General features: G+C 51.9%; 2 protein-coding genes across 3 annotated transcripts; one reads left to right on the top strand and one right to left on the bottom strand.

Annotated features, from left to right (window-relative positions):
* The first annotated feature begins 620 nt into the window (after positions 1–620).
* Positions 621–8,493, top strand: LOC132023413 (mitotic-spindle organizing protein 2B). Of its 2 annotated transcripts, XM_059409034.1 has the most exons (4): positions 621–852; positions 1,065–1,213; positions 2,161–2,340; positions 8,232–8,493. In XM_059409034.1, exons 1-4 carry the CDS (start codon positions 689–691, stop codon positions 8,387–8,389), a joined length of 651 nt encoding a protein of 216 aa, XP_059265017.1. In that variant the 5' UTR covers positions 621–688; the 3' UTR covers positions 8,390–8,493. The 2 variants fall into 2 exon arrangements, with proteins under 2 accessions (XP_059265017.1, XP_059265016.1); XM_059409033.1 differs by lacking the exon at positions 2,161–2,340 and having other exon boundaries at positions 629–852.
* Positions 8,494–9,958: 1,465 nt separating this feature from the next.
* LOC132023410 (tubulin alpha-3 chain) lies at positions 9,959–18,943 on the bottom strand. The gene is made up of 5 exons (XM_059409027.1): positions 18,626–18,943; positions 14,230–14,452; positions 13,203–13,351; positions 12,214–12,894; positions 9,959–10,426 (listed from the first exon to the last, which is right to left on the bottom strand). The coding sequence occupies exons 1-5, from the start codon at positions 18,626–18,628 to the stop codon at positions 10,130–10,132; spliced, it is 1,353 nt and encodes a 450-aa protein (XP_059265010.1). The 5' UTR covers positions 18,629–18,943; the 3' UTR covers positions 9,959–10,129.
* Between the last annotated feature and the right edge of the window lie 409 nt (positions 18,944–19,352).

Genomic DNA, 19,352 nt, shown 5'->3' with positions numbered 1-19,352 from the left:
TGCCCAAGTGAGAATGACCAATGAAGGTTGACTCTGAACGCCCAGAAATGTGTCTCTGCGGCCCGCCTCAGTATCCCCCATGCCTAATACATCTCCCTATTGTGGGACCACTGATTGCAGCTGTCAGGAAAGTATTCTTGAGACTATGTTGCAACTTAGTAAGTTCATTCAAGTAGCACAGGGACAGGACTTGTAGGCACAAACTACTTTTGCTGTATGAAGCTGGTGGTTATATGCTAAGTGTTCCAGGCATAGGAGCCGTTCAGGGAGTAATAGGTCATAAATGTCTTCTTGGAATTTCTAGTCCTAAGGCTGCTTTCGCCAAGATTACTCCGTTGCTTATCCTTCAGCTCTCTATTAACTGTCTTTGAGATGTACAGGCAATCATGAGACCCTTTAAGAATGTAGCAGCCAGTCCTTATTTGATCCTTATCAAAACTATGCAGGTTACAGGTCAGCTTTCGGGGCTAAAGATGAACATTTTTCTGCTTGTATCCCTTCTCATCCCGCAGGTAAATGGAGATCAAACGGCAGAGAGAAGACAAACCGGTCCCTGCCCTCTGAAGCAAGGCGGGGAGAGGAAGGGCCGGCGGGGGCCAGTAGAGGGCGCTGTGGGAGCGGCGGAGGGCGCGGCGGGGGCCGGGACACAACTGCAAGCGCAGCGCTCACCTTCCCGCCGGCCGGCTACATGGCGGCGGCGGGCGCTGGGCCCGGGCCGGGAGCGCCCCCGGGGCTAGAGGCGGCTCTGCAGAAGCTCGCGCTGCGGCGGAAGAAGGTGCTGAGCGCCGAGGAGATGGAATTGTACGAGCTGGCGCAGGCGGCAGGCGGTGCCATCGACCCCGACGTGTTCAAGTGAGCGCGCGCGGGCGGGAGTGTGCGCTCGTCCTACCCCCAGACGCCCCTGCTCTCCCTCTCTTCGCCCCGGGCCTTTGGTCTGGAGGATATCTCCCGCCCTTTTCGGACCCCTTTGGGTGCCCGGAGTAGAATCGGTGTCCTGAGGGAGGTGGCCCTCCTAGGCCCCGAGCGAGGGGAGCTCACTGCCCACCACCTTGTGTTCTCTCCAGGATCTTGGTGGACCTGCTGAAGCTGAATGTGGCTCCCCTCGCCGTCTTCCAGATGCTCAAATCCATGTGTGCTGGGCAGAGGCTGGCGGGCGAGGCCCAGGATCCTACATCCGTGTCTCTGCCCGCATCGAGCGTGCCCGAGACCCGAGGTCAGAGCTGGGCCCGGTGCTCCCTTGCCCCTGCGGTTCAGGTGGTGGGTGGCAGGGGAGGGAAGTGGGCAGCGCCAGGCGCAATGCGGGCTTGGCCCTGAGTGGCCCAGTCCTACTGTGGGTCTTCTCCCCGGACAGCAGGGACCACCCAAGGGCTCCCCTCTTGGTGTCCTATCCCCAGCTTTGGCATCGTTGCTACCCTTAAGAGTGTACATGTGCAGGTCCAGATCAGGTGGTTGCAAGCTGGGTGTCCAGGGTGGCCCAAGCAGGCGAGGCCTCCTCTAGGATTCTGCCTACCTCCTTGGGTAGAAGTGCTTTCATTCCACAAAGACAGGAACAAGGTGGTTTGGGTTCTTGTTCTTAAGGTGTGTACAAGCCTCCAGAAAAATGCTGAGGGAGTGGGTCAGGCAGAGGCCTTCCTGCCCCCTCTTTGCTTGCACCCCACTGGGGCCCAGGTGCTGCTCAGGAATGTAGCCAGCTAAGCTTCCTTCCTCAGATCGCAGGACAGGGGTCTGCCTGGCAGCCCTGGGCTGCCCTAGACACATGGAGCACAGAGGCCTGAGTGGGCACGGCACTGGGCGCAAGTGTCAGGGGCCTCCTCACTCTTGAGAGTCACAACGTGTGTGTGTGGGGGGGGGGGGGGGGTAAGCAGATGCTGCTAACAAGGGAGTCACAGCGGAGCTCCAACTGCATCCACTTGGTGTGTTGCATCTGCTCCCAATTTCAGAAACACGCTGGATGTTTGGCCAGAAGCCCTCAGGCTCTCACAGATGTCCTAAGAAGGGGCTGGTGTTTGGGTTGGGCGCAGGCTGGGCCCCCATGGGGGGAAGTGCCAGGGCCCTGGGTACCCATGCCCCCTGTCCTGAGAGGCCCTGGGCACTGGAGCGCAGGCTTCCTAACTGATCCACGCTCTGTCTACTCTCTTTGTGTCTCTCTCTGACCTCCAGAGGCCTCCTTTCTCTCTGCCAAGAACTGTAGTCCCCCTGCAAGGCCCTCCTTTTCCTCGGCCCCGCGGCCTGCGGCCTCTCCGGTTCTGCTCCACGGCCCAGCTGCCACGCACCCGCCTCTCTCTCCAGGGCCCCCCGGTTCCCTCCGGTTCTCTTGCTGCCTGTTCTCTCCTTTCGCAGGTTGCGTTTATTGGTTTATCTCTGGGGGTTGGTGCTCTTTCTTGTTTCTGTGGAAACTGCTGTGGCCCCAGATCAGGGGAGCTTGTTAAAGCAGCTTCCATGAGCTGCTAGGACAGGACCTTATGGGCCATTCCTGTCACACAACTTAGAAGCCAGGACGCGATTTCATGGCTCAGTTTATTAGAGACAACCTGCAGTACTTCCAGAATGGGACCAGTGCCCCCCACTCCCTAGGGGCCAGCTCTGCTAGGTGAGACTTATGCTCTGTGGAGGTGCCCTCACCCCAGAGGAGGACAAGAGGCAGAGGACCAGGAGCCTTTACTTTCATGTAGAGAGTAATGCCTTAGGTGTGAGAAATGCCTTGGCCTCTGAGATGCCACCACCCGCCCAGGCAGGTAGTCTAGAGTATAACCTGTGATTGCCCTTTCCTGCCTGTTTCCTGAGGCAAGGGAACCTTCCAGGGATTGCCACATGTGATGAAGCTGGAGCCCGAGCCAGGGGTGTGTGAGGGCCTGAGATCCCACAGGTGCCCTGGCTGTCCTCTCCATGTCCCTCTGCACATCACCCACCTTGCTGTTCCAGATGCCGCCTGGAGCTCAGGCTGGCCAGGTGGGGGAGGGCCAAGGGACAGGTCCAGGCAGACATGTGTAGACTACAAGGCTGAATTGAAGAATCAGTGGACAGAAGGAGGGAGATACTGGGGACAGCCCTCCTCATTTGAGGGGGCGTTGCTGCTTGCTCACCCAGTGGCTGGGTGCCAAGCTGGCTCTCAGGGCTGAGGACTCAGGGGCTGTGAGATGGCCAAGTCTTCCTTCCAGGGAGGGCAAAGGCTGGACCAATCAAAGGTGACAGAGATAGGAGGAAGCCAGTGTAGCTGGCCTTGCTGGAACAGCAAGTGTTAACCGGAATCAGAGTCCTGTTTCCCTGTAGCCCTTTGAGTTGGGGGGAGTGGGGAGGGCTCCAGCCAGAGGTGCAGGCCCAGGCCTCTGTGGCAGCAGGCCTGAGCTTGGGGTTGCGGGGGAAGAAGAGGGGAGGGTAGAGTCAAGGGGTACTGTGGGTTTAGTATTGGGAGCACTGGCATCGAGGGGTTCCGAGGGTGGTGGGGAGGAAGCCCCAAGCACAGGGATAGGAGTGGTGTGCGTGGAGTGCTGGGCCCCATGAGGTTTTCTCAAGTGCTTAGGCCTTGGGTCTCCTGGGTTGGGCATTTGGCAACCGGAATATGAGGACACAGAGGCCCTGGGGAGATACAGTGAGGGGAGAGTGCAGCCTGGAAGAGAGTTTGGTGGGGAGGCACTGAAGGGGAGCTGGGCACATGAGAGGCCATGACAGGAGTCTACAGTGGCGAAGAGGCCGAGGCCATCAGAGACCCAAAAGCTCTGAGACCACATGCACAGAATCTCTCCACACAGAGCTTGGGCAGGGTAATAGAGGGGAGAAAATGAGGAGAGTCATCAGAGTGATCAAGTGGGGGCCTGTGGTAGCCTAGCGTTGTGATGGCGGTTTGAGGCTGTTGGGGTGAACTGGCCTTAGGTTTCCCATGGAATCGGGGTGTGGAGCTGCTGCAGACCGGGGGCAGGAGCCCCACTCGGGAGTTCGATCTGGTAAGCTGCAATAGGAACGGCGGGTCATCAGGGCCCCTGTCCCCTGGCCATCCAGGTGGCCTGTGGGGACTGTCACTGATCACCTCATTCATTTCTGCCTTTACCAGGCAGAAAATGGAGAAGCAGAAGACCCCAAGAGCACACAGGAATAAATGCTTGTCTTGGTGGGGGTGTGGTCACTGAGGAAAAATAAAATGCAATGGCGTTTTCTCTGTTGAAGTTTAGGGAAACTATATCTATTTTTTTAAAGATATATTTATTTGAGAGAAAGAGAGCATGAGTGGAGGTCGGGGGGTTACAGAGGCTGAGAGAGAAGCAGACTCCCCACTGAGCAGAGAGCCCGATGTGGGGCTTGATCCCAGGACGCTGAGATTATGACCTGAGCCAAAGGCAGACACTTAACCAACTGAGCCACCCAGGCATCCTGGGAAACTCTATACTTTAAAAAGATGTTCCTCCAGAAGGTATAAGATGAAGTTTGGTGTGCAGAAGCCGTGAGCTTTACACAGAGCTGCATTGTCAATAGGGAAACCCTGGGCCCCCCAGGGCTGGGGCAGCTGAGACTCAGCATGAGGTCAGTACACAGCAGATGGCCAGATGCCAAAGAGCTGGCACAAAAAGAGAATACCTCGCAAATAATTTTTATCCTGATTACATGTTGAAGTGATGACACTGCCCATTTTGAGCTAATTAAAATACCTTACTTAATTTCCTAGTTTTTTAACTTTTAATGTGGCTCCCAGAAAATGCCACGTGTGGCTTACATTGTATCTCTATTGTACTGTTATCTCTACTGGACAGCATGGCACAGGGACAATCACAGCGACACTTTCCCCAAAACACTGAATCAGGGCTGCAGGTGCACATGCAGGAGGGGTCATTCCCCCAAGGAAGCATAGGCTTGTGTTGAAGAGGCGTGTATGCATGTCCACAGTACACGAGTCCTTGGCGTTCTGTCTGTGTGTGTTCTGGAAGCACAGATCAAGCCCTTCCTGTGTACTCGGCTGGAAGGGGCAGCAGGACTGGCTGCTTGGTGCAGACCTGCCTGTGGTAGCAGTGAGGGATGGTCCTGACCACTCACTCACCCCGGCCACTAGCCTTGCCAGCCAGCCTTGAGCATATACTGGGGTGCCTGCTGTGCTGTGTTGACCCCCTGTTCTTTTCCTTCCTCACACCATGCATCTGGTGTACACTCATGGCCACTAATATTTGGCCTCACAGCCCCACTAGCCCATTTGAGCACAAGGGAGCACTGGCACCATGGAGAAAGGCCGCTCCCGGGGATCGTAGGCAGGATGGGAACAGCAGCCCACATTCAGGCTGCTTTCTGTGACCCCTCGATCCCTCCAGCTCTGCAGAAGGGGCTCGCAGGGGATGGGGAGTCAGGATCACATGGGCCACACCAGAGGTAAAGGAATGACACAGTGGGTCCACTGGAATGAGTCAGATCCCTGGCTGTAGGGTATGCGTTTTGGGTTGCGTTTGGGGTTTTGTTGTGACAGACATTTTAACCTTCAGTGGTCATTGTCTTCAGTGGTCGTCTTCAGCTGTCTGGGGGCCGCTCAGGTTTTGGGCCTGGGAGAGCATATCACTCCTCCCACCTTTGGCTGAGCTCCGTCGTCCATTCCCTCTGACCCTGATTACCCCATGCAGGGACCTGGGGCAGATAGGACCAGCTCCAGAAAGTCTCTTGCAGGGTCCAGGGGCGCATGGCTGAGTCAGGCTTAGCAGAGCAGGTCTGACCACCAATAGGCCCTGTACACCGTTCTCCTGAGACCAGAATGTCACTCTCCTCAACCTCCCCAGGCCTGCATGGGTCTCCCCACTGAGAGCACGTGATTTTCAAAGGTTCTAAGAATTGCACAGAGCTGGATAAATGGTCTACTTTCATTGTTAGTGCTCTTAATGCCTTTTATGGCTCAAAGTTACACCGGTGTCTTATTTCCAGGGATTATGAGCCTCATCAAGGTTAAAGATGAGCTTTATTTGCTGTTTTCTCCTTTTCTCTCATCCTTGAGTTTCCAGAAGGGCCCTGGTCACTATACTGAGAGGGAGAGGAAGTTCCAGTGTGTGGGGTGCTGAAGAAAAGCTACATTCAGACTGAGGCCCACATCTGAGATCCACCTTGCCATTTGTCAGGGGTGAACTGTACTTGCAAGTCCTTCAGAAGTGCACCGAGCTGAGTTTGTGGGACACTTAAGTACCCTGAACTAGGCTGGGTGTTACAGAGGAGTCATGGCAGCCAGGCCAGCCTGGAGAGGGACATGGTCTCAGAGTGGGCAACAGCATGTTGGGAGCTGCAAGGCGGTGGGGTTCATGCATCCGTAAGAGATAGGATCCTTGCCCCTTGACCAGTCAGTGGGGACCAGATAGCAGCATTTGTAACAGGAGAAAGGAAATGTGCGGTGACAGCTCTCTGATTTGTGTCTTTTCCATGAGTCACTTGCAGGCTGAGTTGGCCCGGCTTCACCCTACCACATGCCCTCAGCCCTGGGTAACCTGTTATTACATCTTTGTTGAATCAACTGTATGCAAACACTTGAGTGTGAAGCCCAGGGTGGCAAAGCAAGGGAAAATCTGAGCTGTCAGAATTTCAAACGTGCCCCCACTGTCACCCTTTCCAGCCCACTGGGCAGCAGAGACGCCCTATTCTCTGGAGAGGAGCTTTTCAGAAATGCTCTGTAGGAAGGGGAGAGTGTAGTTGTGTCACAGAGCTGGGAAAGCAAGTCTGATGTCCAGGGTCTGCAAATGCAGGGGCCTCCCTTGTTCACCGTGACAGACAGGGAAACAGAAATGACTTAATATGCCCCCTAAGAAACCTCATGGTGTCTTTTCTCCAAAAATCTAGAAGTCCCCTGTGCAGGCTATTTATTAGATTACTAACTGACGTTGAGGTTGAGGTCAAACACGGGACACATACCCTGTTCAGAGTCTGCAGGGTGGACCCCACCAGACTGGAGAAGAGCCCTGGCCGATGGAGGCCCGATATGAGGGAACTGTGACCCAGTGGGTGAGCCTTCTCTCTGGGCACCTTTTGTCCCCTCTGGTGTTCTGTCAGTCTTATGAATGCTGTCAACACCCTGAGGCCAAGGAAACCATTCCTTTAAAATAAAGCTCTGGCCCAAGCATGGTTGCAGATTTTCTGGTCTTCATAGAAAGAGGGTAAGGTAAGTAAATTATAAGTCAGGAGCTATCTGCAGCAGTGGTCTCCATCTGAATGCGACTACCGGTGGTCAGGGCAAGTCTCCTTTGAGCACTCAACCCTCAGCAGGGGCAGGAACCCGGTCACAGGATCCCAGAGCTGAGCTCAAGTGCAAGCGGCTTGACCACCAACTGTTTGCGAAATACTTTGAGGTAGGCAGGAAACGCCTGTGAGAAAGAGCTTCCAAGACCCAAATCCAAAAGTTCAATTTCCATTCCTCTTTTTTTTTTTTTTTAAGATTTTATTTATTTGAGAGAGTATGAGAAGGGGGAGGGTCGGAGGGAGAAGCAGACTCCCAAGCAGGGAACCCGATGCGGGACTCGATCCCGGGACTCCAGGATCATGACCTGAGCCTAAGGCAGTTGCTTAACCAACTGAGCTACCTAGGCGTACCCTAATTTCCATTTTTAAAAAAAAATATGTTTTTTTTGTTTCTGTTTTTGTTTTTAAAAGATTTTATTTGACAGAGAGAGATCACAAATAGGCAGAGAGGCAGGCAGAGAGAAAGGGAAGCAGGCCCCCTGCTGAGCAGAGAGCCTGATGCAGGACTCAATCCCAGGACCCCGATATCATGACCTGAGCGGAAGGCAGCGGCTTAACCCACTGAGCCACTCAGGCGCCCCCTAATTTTCATTCTTGAGGGTTGTGCCTCCTGCACCATCACTGCAAGCAGTTGAGCTGTGGGCGATTTGGAGCAGGAGTGCCGGGGGGCCGGAGGCAGCAGTCCAGCTGATGAGCCCCCCCTGGAGTACTGGTGGCCGGCCGGGTCCCTTCACTTTCCTGGGCAGGATCAACCAGCTGCGCTCACTTCCCGAAATGGGCCTTGTGGACTTTCCCCATTGCCCCTTGCACTGCTTCTGTCCTAGGACCCGTGCTCTAGGGCCTCCTGCACTCTGCCTAGGATTTCTCTTGGATGTGCCATCTCCAGGCAGTCCTCAGCCTCAGGGCTCAGGGCTGACAGAGGGTTCCTGGCTGAAAGGTCGGACAGAGATGTGCTAGACGTAATGTGCCAGGAACACAAATGTGGTCGATGTGGCAACTGTGGAGTCTGCCCTGGTTCCTAATGATTGTGTTCTGTGTCTGCTCAGGGAGAAACAAAGGCAGCGCGGCTCTGAGTGGAGGCCCAGCACTGGCAGAGCGCGGTGGCCGGGAAGGATCCAGCCAAAGGATGCCCCGACAACCCAGTGCCACCAGGCTGCCCAAGGGGGGCGGGCCGGGCAAGAGCCCCACACGGAGCAGCACCTGAGACGGGCAGACTTCTCATACCCCTCAGCTCTGGCCTCTGCCACCCTCCTAGCAGAGGCTATCTGGGCTTCCCCTAGTTCGTAATAAAGCTTTGTGAAAAACCAAGGGTCCATCCAAGCTGTTTTCTATCACCTTTTGAATATATTAAGACAAGGATTTAGAATCAGTTCTGCCTAGTGGGCCTGGCTGTGCTATAACTGAACTAAGCAAGTGACTTAAACCAGTGATTTCACCCTCCTGTACCTTATTTTCAAATTGGAGAGAAAATATCTATACAGTTGGCCCTTGAACAACACAAGGGTTAGGGGCACCAACCCCCCTGCATTGTTAAAAAATCCAAATATTACTTGACTCCCCAAATCTTATTTACTAGTAGTCTACTCTCAACAGGAAGCCTTACCAGTAATATAAAGTTGATTAACAAATGCTTTGTATTATATACCGTATTTCTTACCATAAAAGGAAGCTAGCCAAAAAAGAACCCATAAGGGAAACACATTTACACTGCTGTACTATAGAAAATCAACGTACAATTGGCCCTGCACAATCCTGTTATTCAAGGGTCAACTGTATTCCTAGATCTTTCATAAACAGCCGTCAACACGTTTTGCTAAAGGGAAAGGGGCAGTGCTTTTGCTGAGACTTTCCAGGGCACTCAGCTAGGGCCTGAGCATGAAGGTGGGGAGGCTGTCCTACAGGGTACCCGTACAATGCAGTCAAGGATGAACCGTGCTATGAACCTAGAGCTGTAAGCTGTGGTTGCCAAGCAAAATCCAGTTAAGACTCCTTCCCCCGCAACCCAGAATGTCCTCACCCTAGGGACGCCTGGATGGCTCACTCAGTTAAGCGTCGGCCTTCGGCTCAGGTCATCATCCCACGGTCATGGGATCAAATCCTGCATTGGGCTCCCTGCTCAAGCAGGGACACTGCTTCTCCCTCTGCCTGCCGCTCCCCCTGCTTATGTGCGTTCTCGCTCTCTGACAAACAAATAAATAAATCCTTAAAAAAATAAAAGTAAAGGGGCACCTGGGTGGCTCAGTGGGTTAAGCCGCTGCCTTCGGCTCCGGTCATGATCTCAGGGTCCTGGAATCGAGTCCCGCGTCGGGCTCTCTGCTCGGCGGGGAGCCTGCTTCCCTCTCTCTCTCTCTCTGCCTGCCTCTCTGCCTACTTGTGATCTCTCTCTGTCAAATAAATAAATAAAATCTTTAAAATAAATAAATAAATAAATAAATGTGAATTAAAAAAAAAATTTTCTCACCCTACATGTGACCCACGGTGTTAGGGACTTTGTCAACATCCCCTTCCCATAGACCTCAAATGTTCAAACTCCAGTTCCAAACTCTTACCTGGTGCCATTAACAGAGAAGCCTGAAAAATGACAAACACAACTGAAAACTGAACTCAGTTTTCCTAGAATCTAGGAAATTTCTAGATTCCTAGAATCTAGGAAACACTGTTTCCCCTCAGGGCATGTCACATAAGCAGTGGCTCCTTACAGATGTGAGCAAGGCAGTACCCCACTCCTGCAGTGCGGGCCGGGGACAGCTTTCCGTGTGGCCCAGCCTTGGGGTCCGCCCCCATCCCGATCCCTGCAGGCAGAGGAGTGTGTACCAGCAGTGCGTCACAATAGAGGTTTCATACAGAAGCTTTAATTGTGAACAACTGGGAACAAGATGTGCTGCAGGGTGGCAGGAGGGGGCGGGGGCGGGGGCAGGGAAACTCCTGCGAGCCCCACTCCCATTCAGTATTCTTCCCCTTCTTCGGCCTCTGCTTCCACGGAATCCACACCCACCTCTTCATAATCTTTCTCTAGAGCTGCCAGGTCCTCCCGGGCCTCAGAGAACTCCCCTTCCTCCATGCCTTCCCCCACGTACCAGTGCACAAAGGCTCGCTTTGCGTACATGAGGTCAAACTTATGGTCCAGGCGGGCCCAGGCCTCAGCAATGGCGGTCGTGTTGCTCAGCATGCACACGGCCCGCTGCACCTTGGCCAGGTCACCCCCGGGGACGACAGTGGGGGGTTGGTAGTTGATGCCCACCTGCGAGAGAAAAGGGGAAGAAAGCAGTCTGTGAAGCTTCAGCCCAACCCAGAAGTGGTGACTGCTTTCGTGGAAATAAGACCTGTGTTGCCTTCCTCATGCCAGGCAAGGAGTCAGCTGAGCAGGCTGTGGGTTTCTGGACAAGGACAATGGGGAGAAGAAAGGAGTCCTGGAGCCGGCCAGCCTGGCTCAGGTCCAAGCTGCCGGAAGGGCTTTGTCCTAGCACTTGAGCCACGTAAGGTACTCAGGTAACAGGACTGTTTCTTCTAAAAAGGGATACTGCTTTCTAGTCTTCAGATAAAATTTTTTCCATAGGCTTCCACTGATGGGGATTCATTTCTGTAGCTGGCACCTCTTCCACTCAAGTCAGAGTGCTATGGTTTTATCACGAGGGGAGATCACCCCCCCCCCCCCCCGCATCTCCCATCAAGGGAGTGAGCCTGTGCATCACAGGATGACAGGAATGCTGTCAGAAGTCCGAGGGCTGTTGCCACCACTGCAGCCAGAGGTGGACTATATGCGTGCTGAGTAGAAAGGGGGTGATATCCAAGACCTGGAACCAAAGGGGAGGCATTCCAAGTTTTCAAACCAGGGGACAATGTATCCCAGAGCTTTGGGCAGTGATACACAGGGTCAGTTAGAACCAGGCTCAGCAAACTTTGTCTATAAATGTCAAGACAGCACATATCCTAAGCTGGGCAGGCCACATGGTCATGGTGACAAATGCTAATTCTATCTGCAGCACAAAAGCAGCCTCAACCACACACCAAAGAACAGGTGTGCCTGTGTTCACATAGAGTTATTTACGATAGGTGGCTGGTCTGCCAATCATGCCGAGTCCTGAGTGCAGAATAGAAAGTGCTAGTTAAGGACAGTGCAGGGGCGCCTGGGTGGCTCAGTGAGTTAAAGCCTCTGCCTTTAACCAGACAGGGTCCTGGGATCTAGCCCCACATTGGGCTCTCTGCTTAGCAGGGAGCCTGCTTCGCACTCTCTCTCTCTGCTTGCCTCTCTGCCTACTCGTGATCTCTGTTAAATAAATAAAATCTTTTTAAAAAAAGGACCCAGGGCAGTAAGCTCACCAGTAAGCTCACTGGTTCAGTGAGTTCTGAACAAGCAGAGATGGCATGAAAAGCAAGGCAGAGAGAAGCCCATTTTTCCAGGTAGAAAGCTTGACAGGGCTTAGTATTCAAGTATTGGACAAAGCTTCAAAGTGACAAGTTTCCTATCCTGTATCAAATGGAAGGTTAGTAAAAACTATGTGGAAGGCAAACTCAGGCCAAAATTGCTGAGCCTACCAAAAGAGAAATAAATGTGTTGCCATTTTTCCCCAAAAAATATTCATGGAAATTTTTCTTTAAATCAGACTGCATGGGACATTTAAATTGGGGTTAATTTCTGTATGCCTGTGAAATGAAGTAGATTTTAGCAACAGCAATGTTTATGGTAATGCCAATTTCAAATATCCACATAAATTATCAAAATGCCTTGAAAATTTCTACATTTCTAAATCCAGACTACATTTCCCCACACTGATTTGTCACCCAAAAAAGGAACAGAGATTGTTCCAAAAATGTCCTATTCTCTTAAGAAAAATTCTCACCACAGATATATAGTGTGATAACTCAGGAAGGAAGTTCAAAAGGAACCAATGAATATATTATCACTCTGGCTAATTTATGACCAAAGGACTGGCTGCCATGGAAGGGGGGTATTCTCCACAAAGGGCATGCTGTGCTGGGTCTGCCGCTGCTGACAGGTAAAAACCACTCTGCATCACCCAGTCCTACCTTAAATCCAGTCGGGCACCAATCCACAAATTGGATGGTGCGCTTGGTCTTGATGGTGGCGATGGCTGCGTTGACATCTTTCGGGACCACGTCCCCCCTGTACAACATGCAGCAGGCCATGTACTTGCCGTGCCGAGGGTCACACTTGACCATCTGGTTGGCCGGCTCGAAGCAGGCATTGGTGATCTCAGCCACGGACAGCTGCTCGTGGTAGGCCTTCTCGGCAGAGATGACCGGGGCGTACGTGGCCAGGGGAAAGTGGATGCGGGGGTACGGGACCAGGTTGGTCTGGAATTCCGTCAAGTCCACGTTCAGGGCCCCATCGAATCGCAGGGAGGCCGTGATGGAGGACACGATCTGCCCGATCAGACGATTGAGGTTGGTGTACGTGGGCCGCTCGATATCCAGGTTGCGCCGACATATGTCGTAGATGGCTTCGTTGTCCACCATGAAGGCACAGTCGGAATGCTCCAGGGTCGTGTGGGTGGTCAGGATGGAGTTGTAGGGCTCCACCACAGCCGTGGACACCTGGGGAGCTGGGTAAATGGCAAATTCCAGCTTGGACTTCTTGCCGTAGTCCACCGACAGCCGCTCCATGAGCAGAGACGCGAACCCAGAGCCGGTGCCGCCTCCGAAACTGTGGAAGATGAGGAAGCCCTGCAGCCCCGTGCACAGATCCGCCTGAGAGAAATCACAGACCGCGGGTCAGTGCCTGCAGAAGCCACACCGCCGACCTCCAGCGAGCCACGGTCACTCCTCTTTTCCTCTGCAGGACGCTATGCATTCGAATCGTCCACAGCGCACACGCGGGACACTCAGAAGCAAAGCAAGGCGGACGTTAAGATGGATGGATGATGGATGCACGAAGCCACCCGTGAAGGAAGACGGGGACTCAAGATTCTGGCCTGGGGTTTGGCCAGAGGGACCTTGAGGTCCCCATCCCCACCCGCCCTCCCGTCCAGGGCAACGTTCACAGGACGCCCTCTTACCAGTTTGCGGATCCGGTCCAGGACCAGGTCGACGATCTCCTTGCCGATGGTGTAGTGGCCTCTGGCGTAATTATTGGCTGCGTCCTCCTTCCCGGTGATCAGCTGCTCCGGGTGGAAGAGCTGCCTGTAGGTCCCCGTGCGCACTTCATCTACAAAGAGGATGCATGGGCCGCGTGTCTTTCAGGCCTGTTGTTAACTCACCAAGAGGGAGGGATTCGGGGACCCGCCGCATCTACCACGCACATGCTGGGCCTTGGGGGTCAGCAGTGTCAGTGTCTCACAGGAAATGTCTCTCTGTGATGTGCAGACCACAACTGCGATCTGTGGCCCTAGCAGGGAAAGTCAACTGGAGGTACAAAGTCCAATCTGACCGGTTCCCAAAGAAGGGAAAAAGCTCACACCTGCACACACACGATTATTTCTTCCCAGCTGTAGCTACAGCAACAGTGTGCCTAAGAAGCCCTTACATATTAGATAGTCACCAGGTCAGCGTGACTTCTGCCAGGCAGTCCCGACAGGGCACCCTAGGTGGCCTGCGGCCCACAGACTTCAGGCTGACATTCTTTCTCCTCCTGGGTGGCCATGAAAGGTGCGTCTCTTTGCAGCTCTCCCTGGCCACCACCTCAGGCTTCTCAGCTGGTGGATCCCAAGGAATGTTCTCTATTTACCTTCTGCCTAAGATGCAGGTCAAGACCCTGTGCACCAGCAGCGTTAACGAAGGACCCGTGACCGGGCACCCTGCACCCTGGTCTACACAACCACCTGCCTGGGTCTGAGAGGGCCTCGAGTGAATCTATTACCAGCCTCTTTTTCCTGGATATTAGGTTCTCCTGCATTAGGAGCCTCGGTGCCAAAGACACTTGAAGCACTCACCCTGTAGTTTGTCACCTAACACAGTCACAGGCATATACTCGTGTGTCCCATCCTTTCTGGGGAAGGATTCAAAGGAGCACAGGGGATGTGGGTGGGGCTTTAGGGAGATTTTCTCACTGTCCCAGGAAAGCTGCCCAAGTGCCCCAGTACCTACCGACCACGGTGGGTTCCAGGTCCACAAACACCGCCCTGGGCACATGCTTGCCAGCCCCAGTCTCGCTGAAGAACGTGTTGAAGGAGTCATCCCCACCGCCGATGGTTTTGTCACTTGGCATCTGACCGTCAGGCTGAATTCCATGTTCAAGGCAGTACAGTTCCCAGCAGGCATTGCCGATCTGGACACCTGCCTGCCCCACGTGGATAGAGATGCACTCGCGCTGGGAACCAGAACACAAACCTTGAGACCTTCTTGTTTTTTAGGCAATCGAGACTATATGGCATGCAAAACATAATAACATATATATATGCATATATATGTTTCAACATCTAAATCATTTACAAGCCTTTCCCAGAAGGCTTATGTGACCCTTTTGTCACTGTAAAAACTAAGGTGCTCTAAACCACCCTAGCTACTAAGTGCCAGACTTAGCCCCTATACAAAAGTGTTTGCGACCATATGTGTTCTGTCAATAATAAGCTCTGCATTGTCGCTAGTCATACTTCGTCTCTAAAGAACATTAGTTCTTGATGGTGTCCTGTCCAAAGACCCGGTAACAGGTAACATAGATTCAGGGTAGGACAAGTGGACTAGCACACAGGTTACCACAGCTCAGGTACCACTGGTCACTGTATGTGTGTCTTCTCTCTACCCATCTACATATATCCTCTATTTTTTTCCGTCTAGGTTTGTGTTCAGGGAGGCTGACCCATGTGGACTACATTAAAAGGGCTGATTTGCCCCTGGCTTCTTGGTTGCTTTAGCCAATGGCAGGCATCAGCAGGAGACAGGGAGGTTAGAGGACAGTGTGGTCAGGGTGCTCACTTCCTGGGTCCCTCCTGCCATACTTCCATGGGTTCCTTGAGTGTTTATCAAGGCCAGGAACTTCTAGCAGACAGTGCTTTTCATAAAGCTACCTTCTTAACTTCCAGTAACCGCTCCCTCATTTCACCTTCAAAGCTAGGAGTTAAAGACTACCAGACATCACAAGTGCTACAACATTGCACTGTCTGTTGGTGGTTTCCTTAGACCCTGCCCATAGCTTTATAGATAGTACCTTTTTAAAGATTTTCTTCAAAGTACATGTTTTGACTGCATCATACCTTTCCTGCCAGGAACCTAACTGCACAGTCATTAATCATTTGTTCTATTTTAGACATATTATCCTTACAAATACATAGAGGAAATCAAGTTAAATTCAAGGTGTCCTATGTACCCTAAATCCTTATGTACAATACACCAAAAACTTGAAGTCCTGTTTTCTATTACACAAGCATCATATCTCAAGTTAGGGGCACAGAGATTCACACTATGCTGCAATCCCCCAAGAATCTATCCCAGAAGGAAGCATTCAATTCCAGAAAGAACTCCAATGACAAAGAACTCATTCCTTCAGAGAAGGAAGTCAACAACACTCTGGGAAGTCTTGGACTCCACCCAATCACACCATTTGCAAATCCATATTGTTTACTTTGTCTTACTTAAATCCAAGCAGCCTATACTTCACAGAATGCCTGACTTGGTTTTTCTACTCACTTGGCCCCACTATGACTGCAGTAAGCTCTGTATCCTGAGAAAATCCCTCAATTTCTTCTTTTATAAAATGGGGACTGACATGGGATACCATACCTAGGTGGCTCAGTCAGTTAAGTGGCTGCCTTTGGCTCAGGTCATGATCCCAGGGTCCTGGGATAGAGTCCTGCATCAGGCTCCTTGCTTGGCAGAGAGCCTGCTTCTCCCTCTGCCTGCCACTCCCCCTGCTTGTGCTCATCCATTCACTCTGACAAATACATTTAAAAAATCTTTAAAAAAGTGGCGGGGGGGAACCAATGTGCTAGGTGATCTCCAAGGCCACCTTCATCTGATTATCTAACCAATGAAACAAATCAAAAGCAGTCAGGAAATCATTCCTAGCTTTCTTTCTTTTTTTTTTTTTAAAGATTTTATTTATTTGACAGAGATCACAAGTAGGCAAAGAGGCAGGCAGAGAGAGAGGAGGAGAAGCAGGCTCCCTGCTGAGCAGAGAGCCCGAAGTGGGGTTCGATCCCAGGACCCTGGGATCATGACCTGAACTGAAGGCAGAGGCTTTAACCCACTGAGCCACCCAGGCGCCCCCATTCCTAGCTTTCAATAGAAAGCCATTATAAATTCATTGCCAACCTCAGCTGGATCATTAAAATCTTACATTTCTTTAGTCAGCTTTATCTCCTCACTGAAAAAAATTATTTGAAACTTCCAGTGTTCTTTTCAAGCTCCAGCCCAACTGCTCTCTTCATATTCTTACCAGATAACCTCGTTCCCTACTTACCCAGAAGCTTCAACTTCCAGCCAGCAAATGTGCAGAAGCTCTCCTCATTCCTTTACTTTACAATAAAACTATGTTTCCTCCTATCAATGATCTATTGTTTCTATTGATCCCCTGCCCAGCAACAGTCCTCAAAGTTATCTGGAGTTGCCAGGCCACTGGAGATCCATATACCTGTTCAGGATACATGGAAATTAAAGCAATATCATAGTCGGGACTGCTAAGGTGACCAGTCCTTCTGATCATGTTCACAACTGCATTGATGGTGCATAATTAGAGGTGGGTAAAACTGCTGGCGCTTGAGCACAAATCAAGGTAGTGGCACCAAACTGTACCAGTGTTTGTTAGATTTCTCACATTTATGCACTCACAGTAAAAAGACAAAAAAAAGAAGATCAATTGGCCAATTTCATTTAAGAATGTTCATAATGAAGCAAAAATGATTATTGATTTTATAAAATCTCCAACCTTGGGGCACCTGGGTGGCTCAGTCAGTTAAGCGTCTTTTTAATTTTTAAGCAGATTAAAATTTTTTTTTTATTTTTTACTTTAATATTTTTAAAATATTTTATTTATTTGACAGAGAGAGCCACAGTAAGAGAGGGAACACAAGCAGAGTGGGAGAGGGAGAAGCACACTTCCCTCGGAGCAGGGAGCCAATCCCAGGACCCTGGGATCATGACTGAGCCCAAGACAGACACTTGACGACTGAACCACCCACAGTCCCCTATTTTATTTATTTTAAAAGATTTACTTATTTGTCAGAGAGAGAGCACACACACAAGCAGGGGGAGCAGTAGGCAGAGCAGGCAGAGGGAGAAGCAGGGAGATGGATGTAGGACTCAATCCCTAGACCTTGGGATCATGACCTGATCCAAAGGCAGCTACTTAACCATCTGAGACACCCAGGTGAGCCAAGCATCTGACTCTTTTTTTTTAAGATTTTATTTGAGAGAGAGATCACAAGTAGGCAGAGAGGCAGGCAGAGAGAGGGGGGGGGGTTAGCAGGCTCCCTGCTAAGCAGAGTACCTGATGTGGGGCTCAATCCCAGGACCCTGAGTCCATGACCTGAGCTGAAGGCAGAGACTTAGTCCTCTGAGTCACCCAGGCACCCCACTCCCCCAAAGTGTGTGACTCTTGATTTCTATTCAGGTAATGATCACAGGGTCCTGGGATCCAGTCCTGTGTTCATCAGGGAGTCTGCTTAAGGAGTCTATCTCTCCCTCCCCCACCCCACCACCCCTCGCTCACATATTATCTCTCTCTAAAGTTAAATATATCTTTAAAAATAAAATCTCTATCCTCAAGAACTGTGACAAAATAGAAAATATTCATAAAGTACTTTTGTACCTACTAAAATACAGCTATCTTTGAGAAACGGCACTTGTGTGTTTTGAGTTGCCAACAGAACTGGCTGCTTTTCCCATGGAATGTTATTTTCCCACAAAGAGTTGACAAACTATGGCTATTCTGACTTGGATACTTGTAATTTATGTTAAAATGTGCTGCCTCAAAGTGAACAAATTAGTTTCTCGTTTTAAATTTCTAACATGACAAATGCTTATTGATGTAACCCACATAAAACAAAAGCTCCTTGGAGTCCTGGATCATTTGTAATACTGTAGGGATGTCCTGGGACCCGAAAATTTGAGAACCACTCTCCAGTCTTCAGAAGCCCAACAATGTGGCTGGTCTTCTCAGAGGCTGATTCGAGGCCACCCCAAAAACCCTGCTGCCAACCTGGCTCCATCAAGGCACAATTTCTGAGGCGCCACCCCACCTGCACCTGCCGGCCCTCCCCTCCCCCCAACCTCAGACACTCCCATGATGCAGGTCGCCGCTGCCCTTGAGGCCCACACACCCAGAAGACAAGCAAGAGGATGATGATCTGCTCGTCCCCTCAGCCCCGGACCTCCCGTGCGCACCCCAGTCCCTTCTTCAGCCGACGCCTGCCCCCCTGCCATGGAACCCTGGTCCCGGCGTCCGTCCTAGTCTTGCCCCTCCCTGTCGCCTCACGTGGCGGGCTTCGCCCACAGTGCAAGAGTGGCCGGGGTCCTGCCAATGGCAGGCCAGGCCCTGGGGTCTTACCATGGTGAGCTCAGCTGCTGCCCAACGCCACTACTCGACCTCAACTGCCGCCACAGATGCCACGCGCCCAACTGCCGCCACGGGACTGTGCATACTGCTGGGGATTGGCCCGCCGCTGCGCAGGCGCCAATTGGTCGTCAGCATCTCGGGGCGGACCGAAGCCTGGAATCCCGCTTCCGATTGGCCATTGCTTGACTCCCGGAGTATGGTGCCTTCGGATTGGATACGGCTGTGGCGGGAAGGCTACCGCCGAGCCAAAGGCGGAGAGTTCTTGTGCCTCCTCGGCCTTTAGGTTGGAGTGGCGGTGGTTTTCCCTGCGTCGGGCACTGGACATTTTCATGCGTTTAAGCCCCCAGTGTGCGAATGGCTTCGAGTCAAGATTGTGTCGCCTTCTCACTTGGATCCTCAGGCCCATTCATCTGCCTGTTCCTGATTCAGGTCTTTGCAAACATGACCACCCTCCTGGAGGTCTGCCCATCATCTACCTGTAACCAATCCATAGGACAGTTGCTTCACCCTGCCCAGCTAGCCAGTAAAGGACTGGCACCGAACTTTCGCCGTGAAGATAGACTATTTATTGGTGGGGTGCCGCCCAGAAGAATGGGAAACCAATGCTCAAAGTCCCGAACTTCCTGATGCCTTATAAGGAGGATTTTTAAGGGCAAAACTTGGGTCAGGGGTCTCCTGAGAAGGTGGACGCTGTTGATCGGAAGCTCATGAAATCATG

This window comes from Mustela nigripes, chromosome 8 (assembly GCF_022355385.1).
Source record: "Mustela nigripes isolate SB6536 chromosome 8, MUSNIG.SB6536, whole genome shotgun sequence".
Taxonomy (NCBI): domain Eukaryota; kingdom Metazoa; phylum Chordata; class Mammalia; order Carnivora; family Mustelidae; genus Mustela; species Mustela nigripes.
Note: the sequence above shows the minus strand (reverse complement) of the source record. Positions and strands in the feature narration are given on the sequence as shown.

Excerpts from the sequence above, each read along its gene's own strand:
- LOC132023413 (XM_059409034.1), top strand. The coding sequence starts at position 689 with ATGGCGGCGGCGGGCGCTGGGCCCGGGCCGGGAGCGCCCCCGGGGCTA. Across the intron at positions 853-1,064 it reads ATCGACCCCGACGTGTTCAA|GATCTTGGTGGACCTGCTGA; the intron begins GTGAGCGCGCGC and ends TGTTCTCTCCAG. Across the intron at positions 1,214-2,160 it reads GAGCGTGCCCGAGACCCGAG|AGGCCTCCTTTCTCTCTGCC; the intron begins GTCAGAGCTGGG and ends TCTGACCTCCAG.
- LOC132023410 (XM_059409027.1), bottom strand. Across the intron at positions 13,352-14,229 it reads CCTGGAACCCACCGTGGTCG|ATGAAGTGCGCACGGGGACC; the intron begins GTAGGTACTGGG and ends TCCTCTTTGTAG. Across the intron at positions 10,427-12,213 it reads GGTGCCCGACTGGATTTAAG|GTGGGCATCAACTACCAACC; the intron begins GTAGGACTGGGT and ends TTTCTCTCGCAG.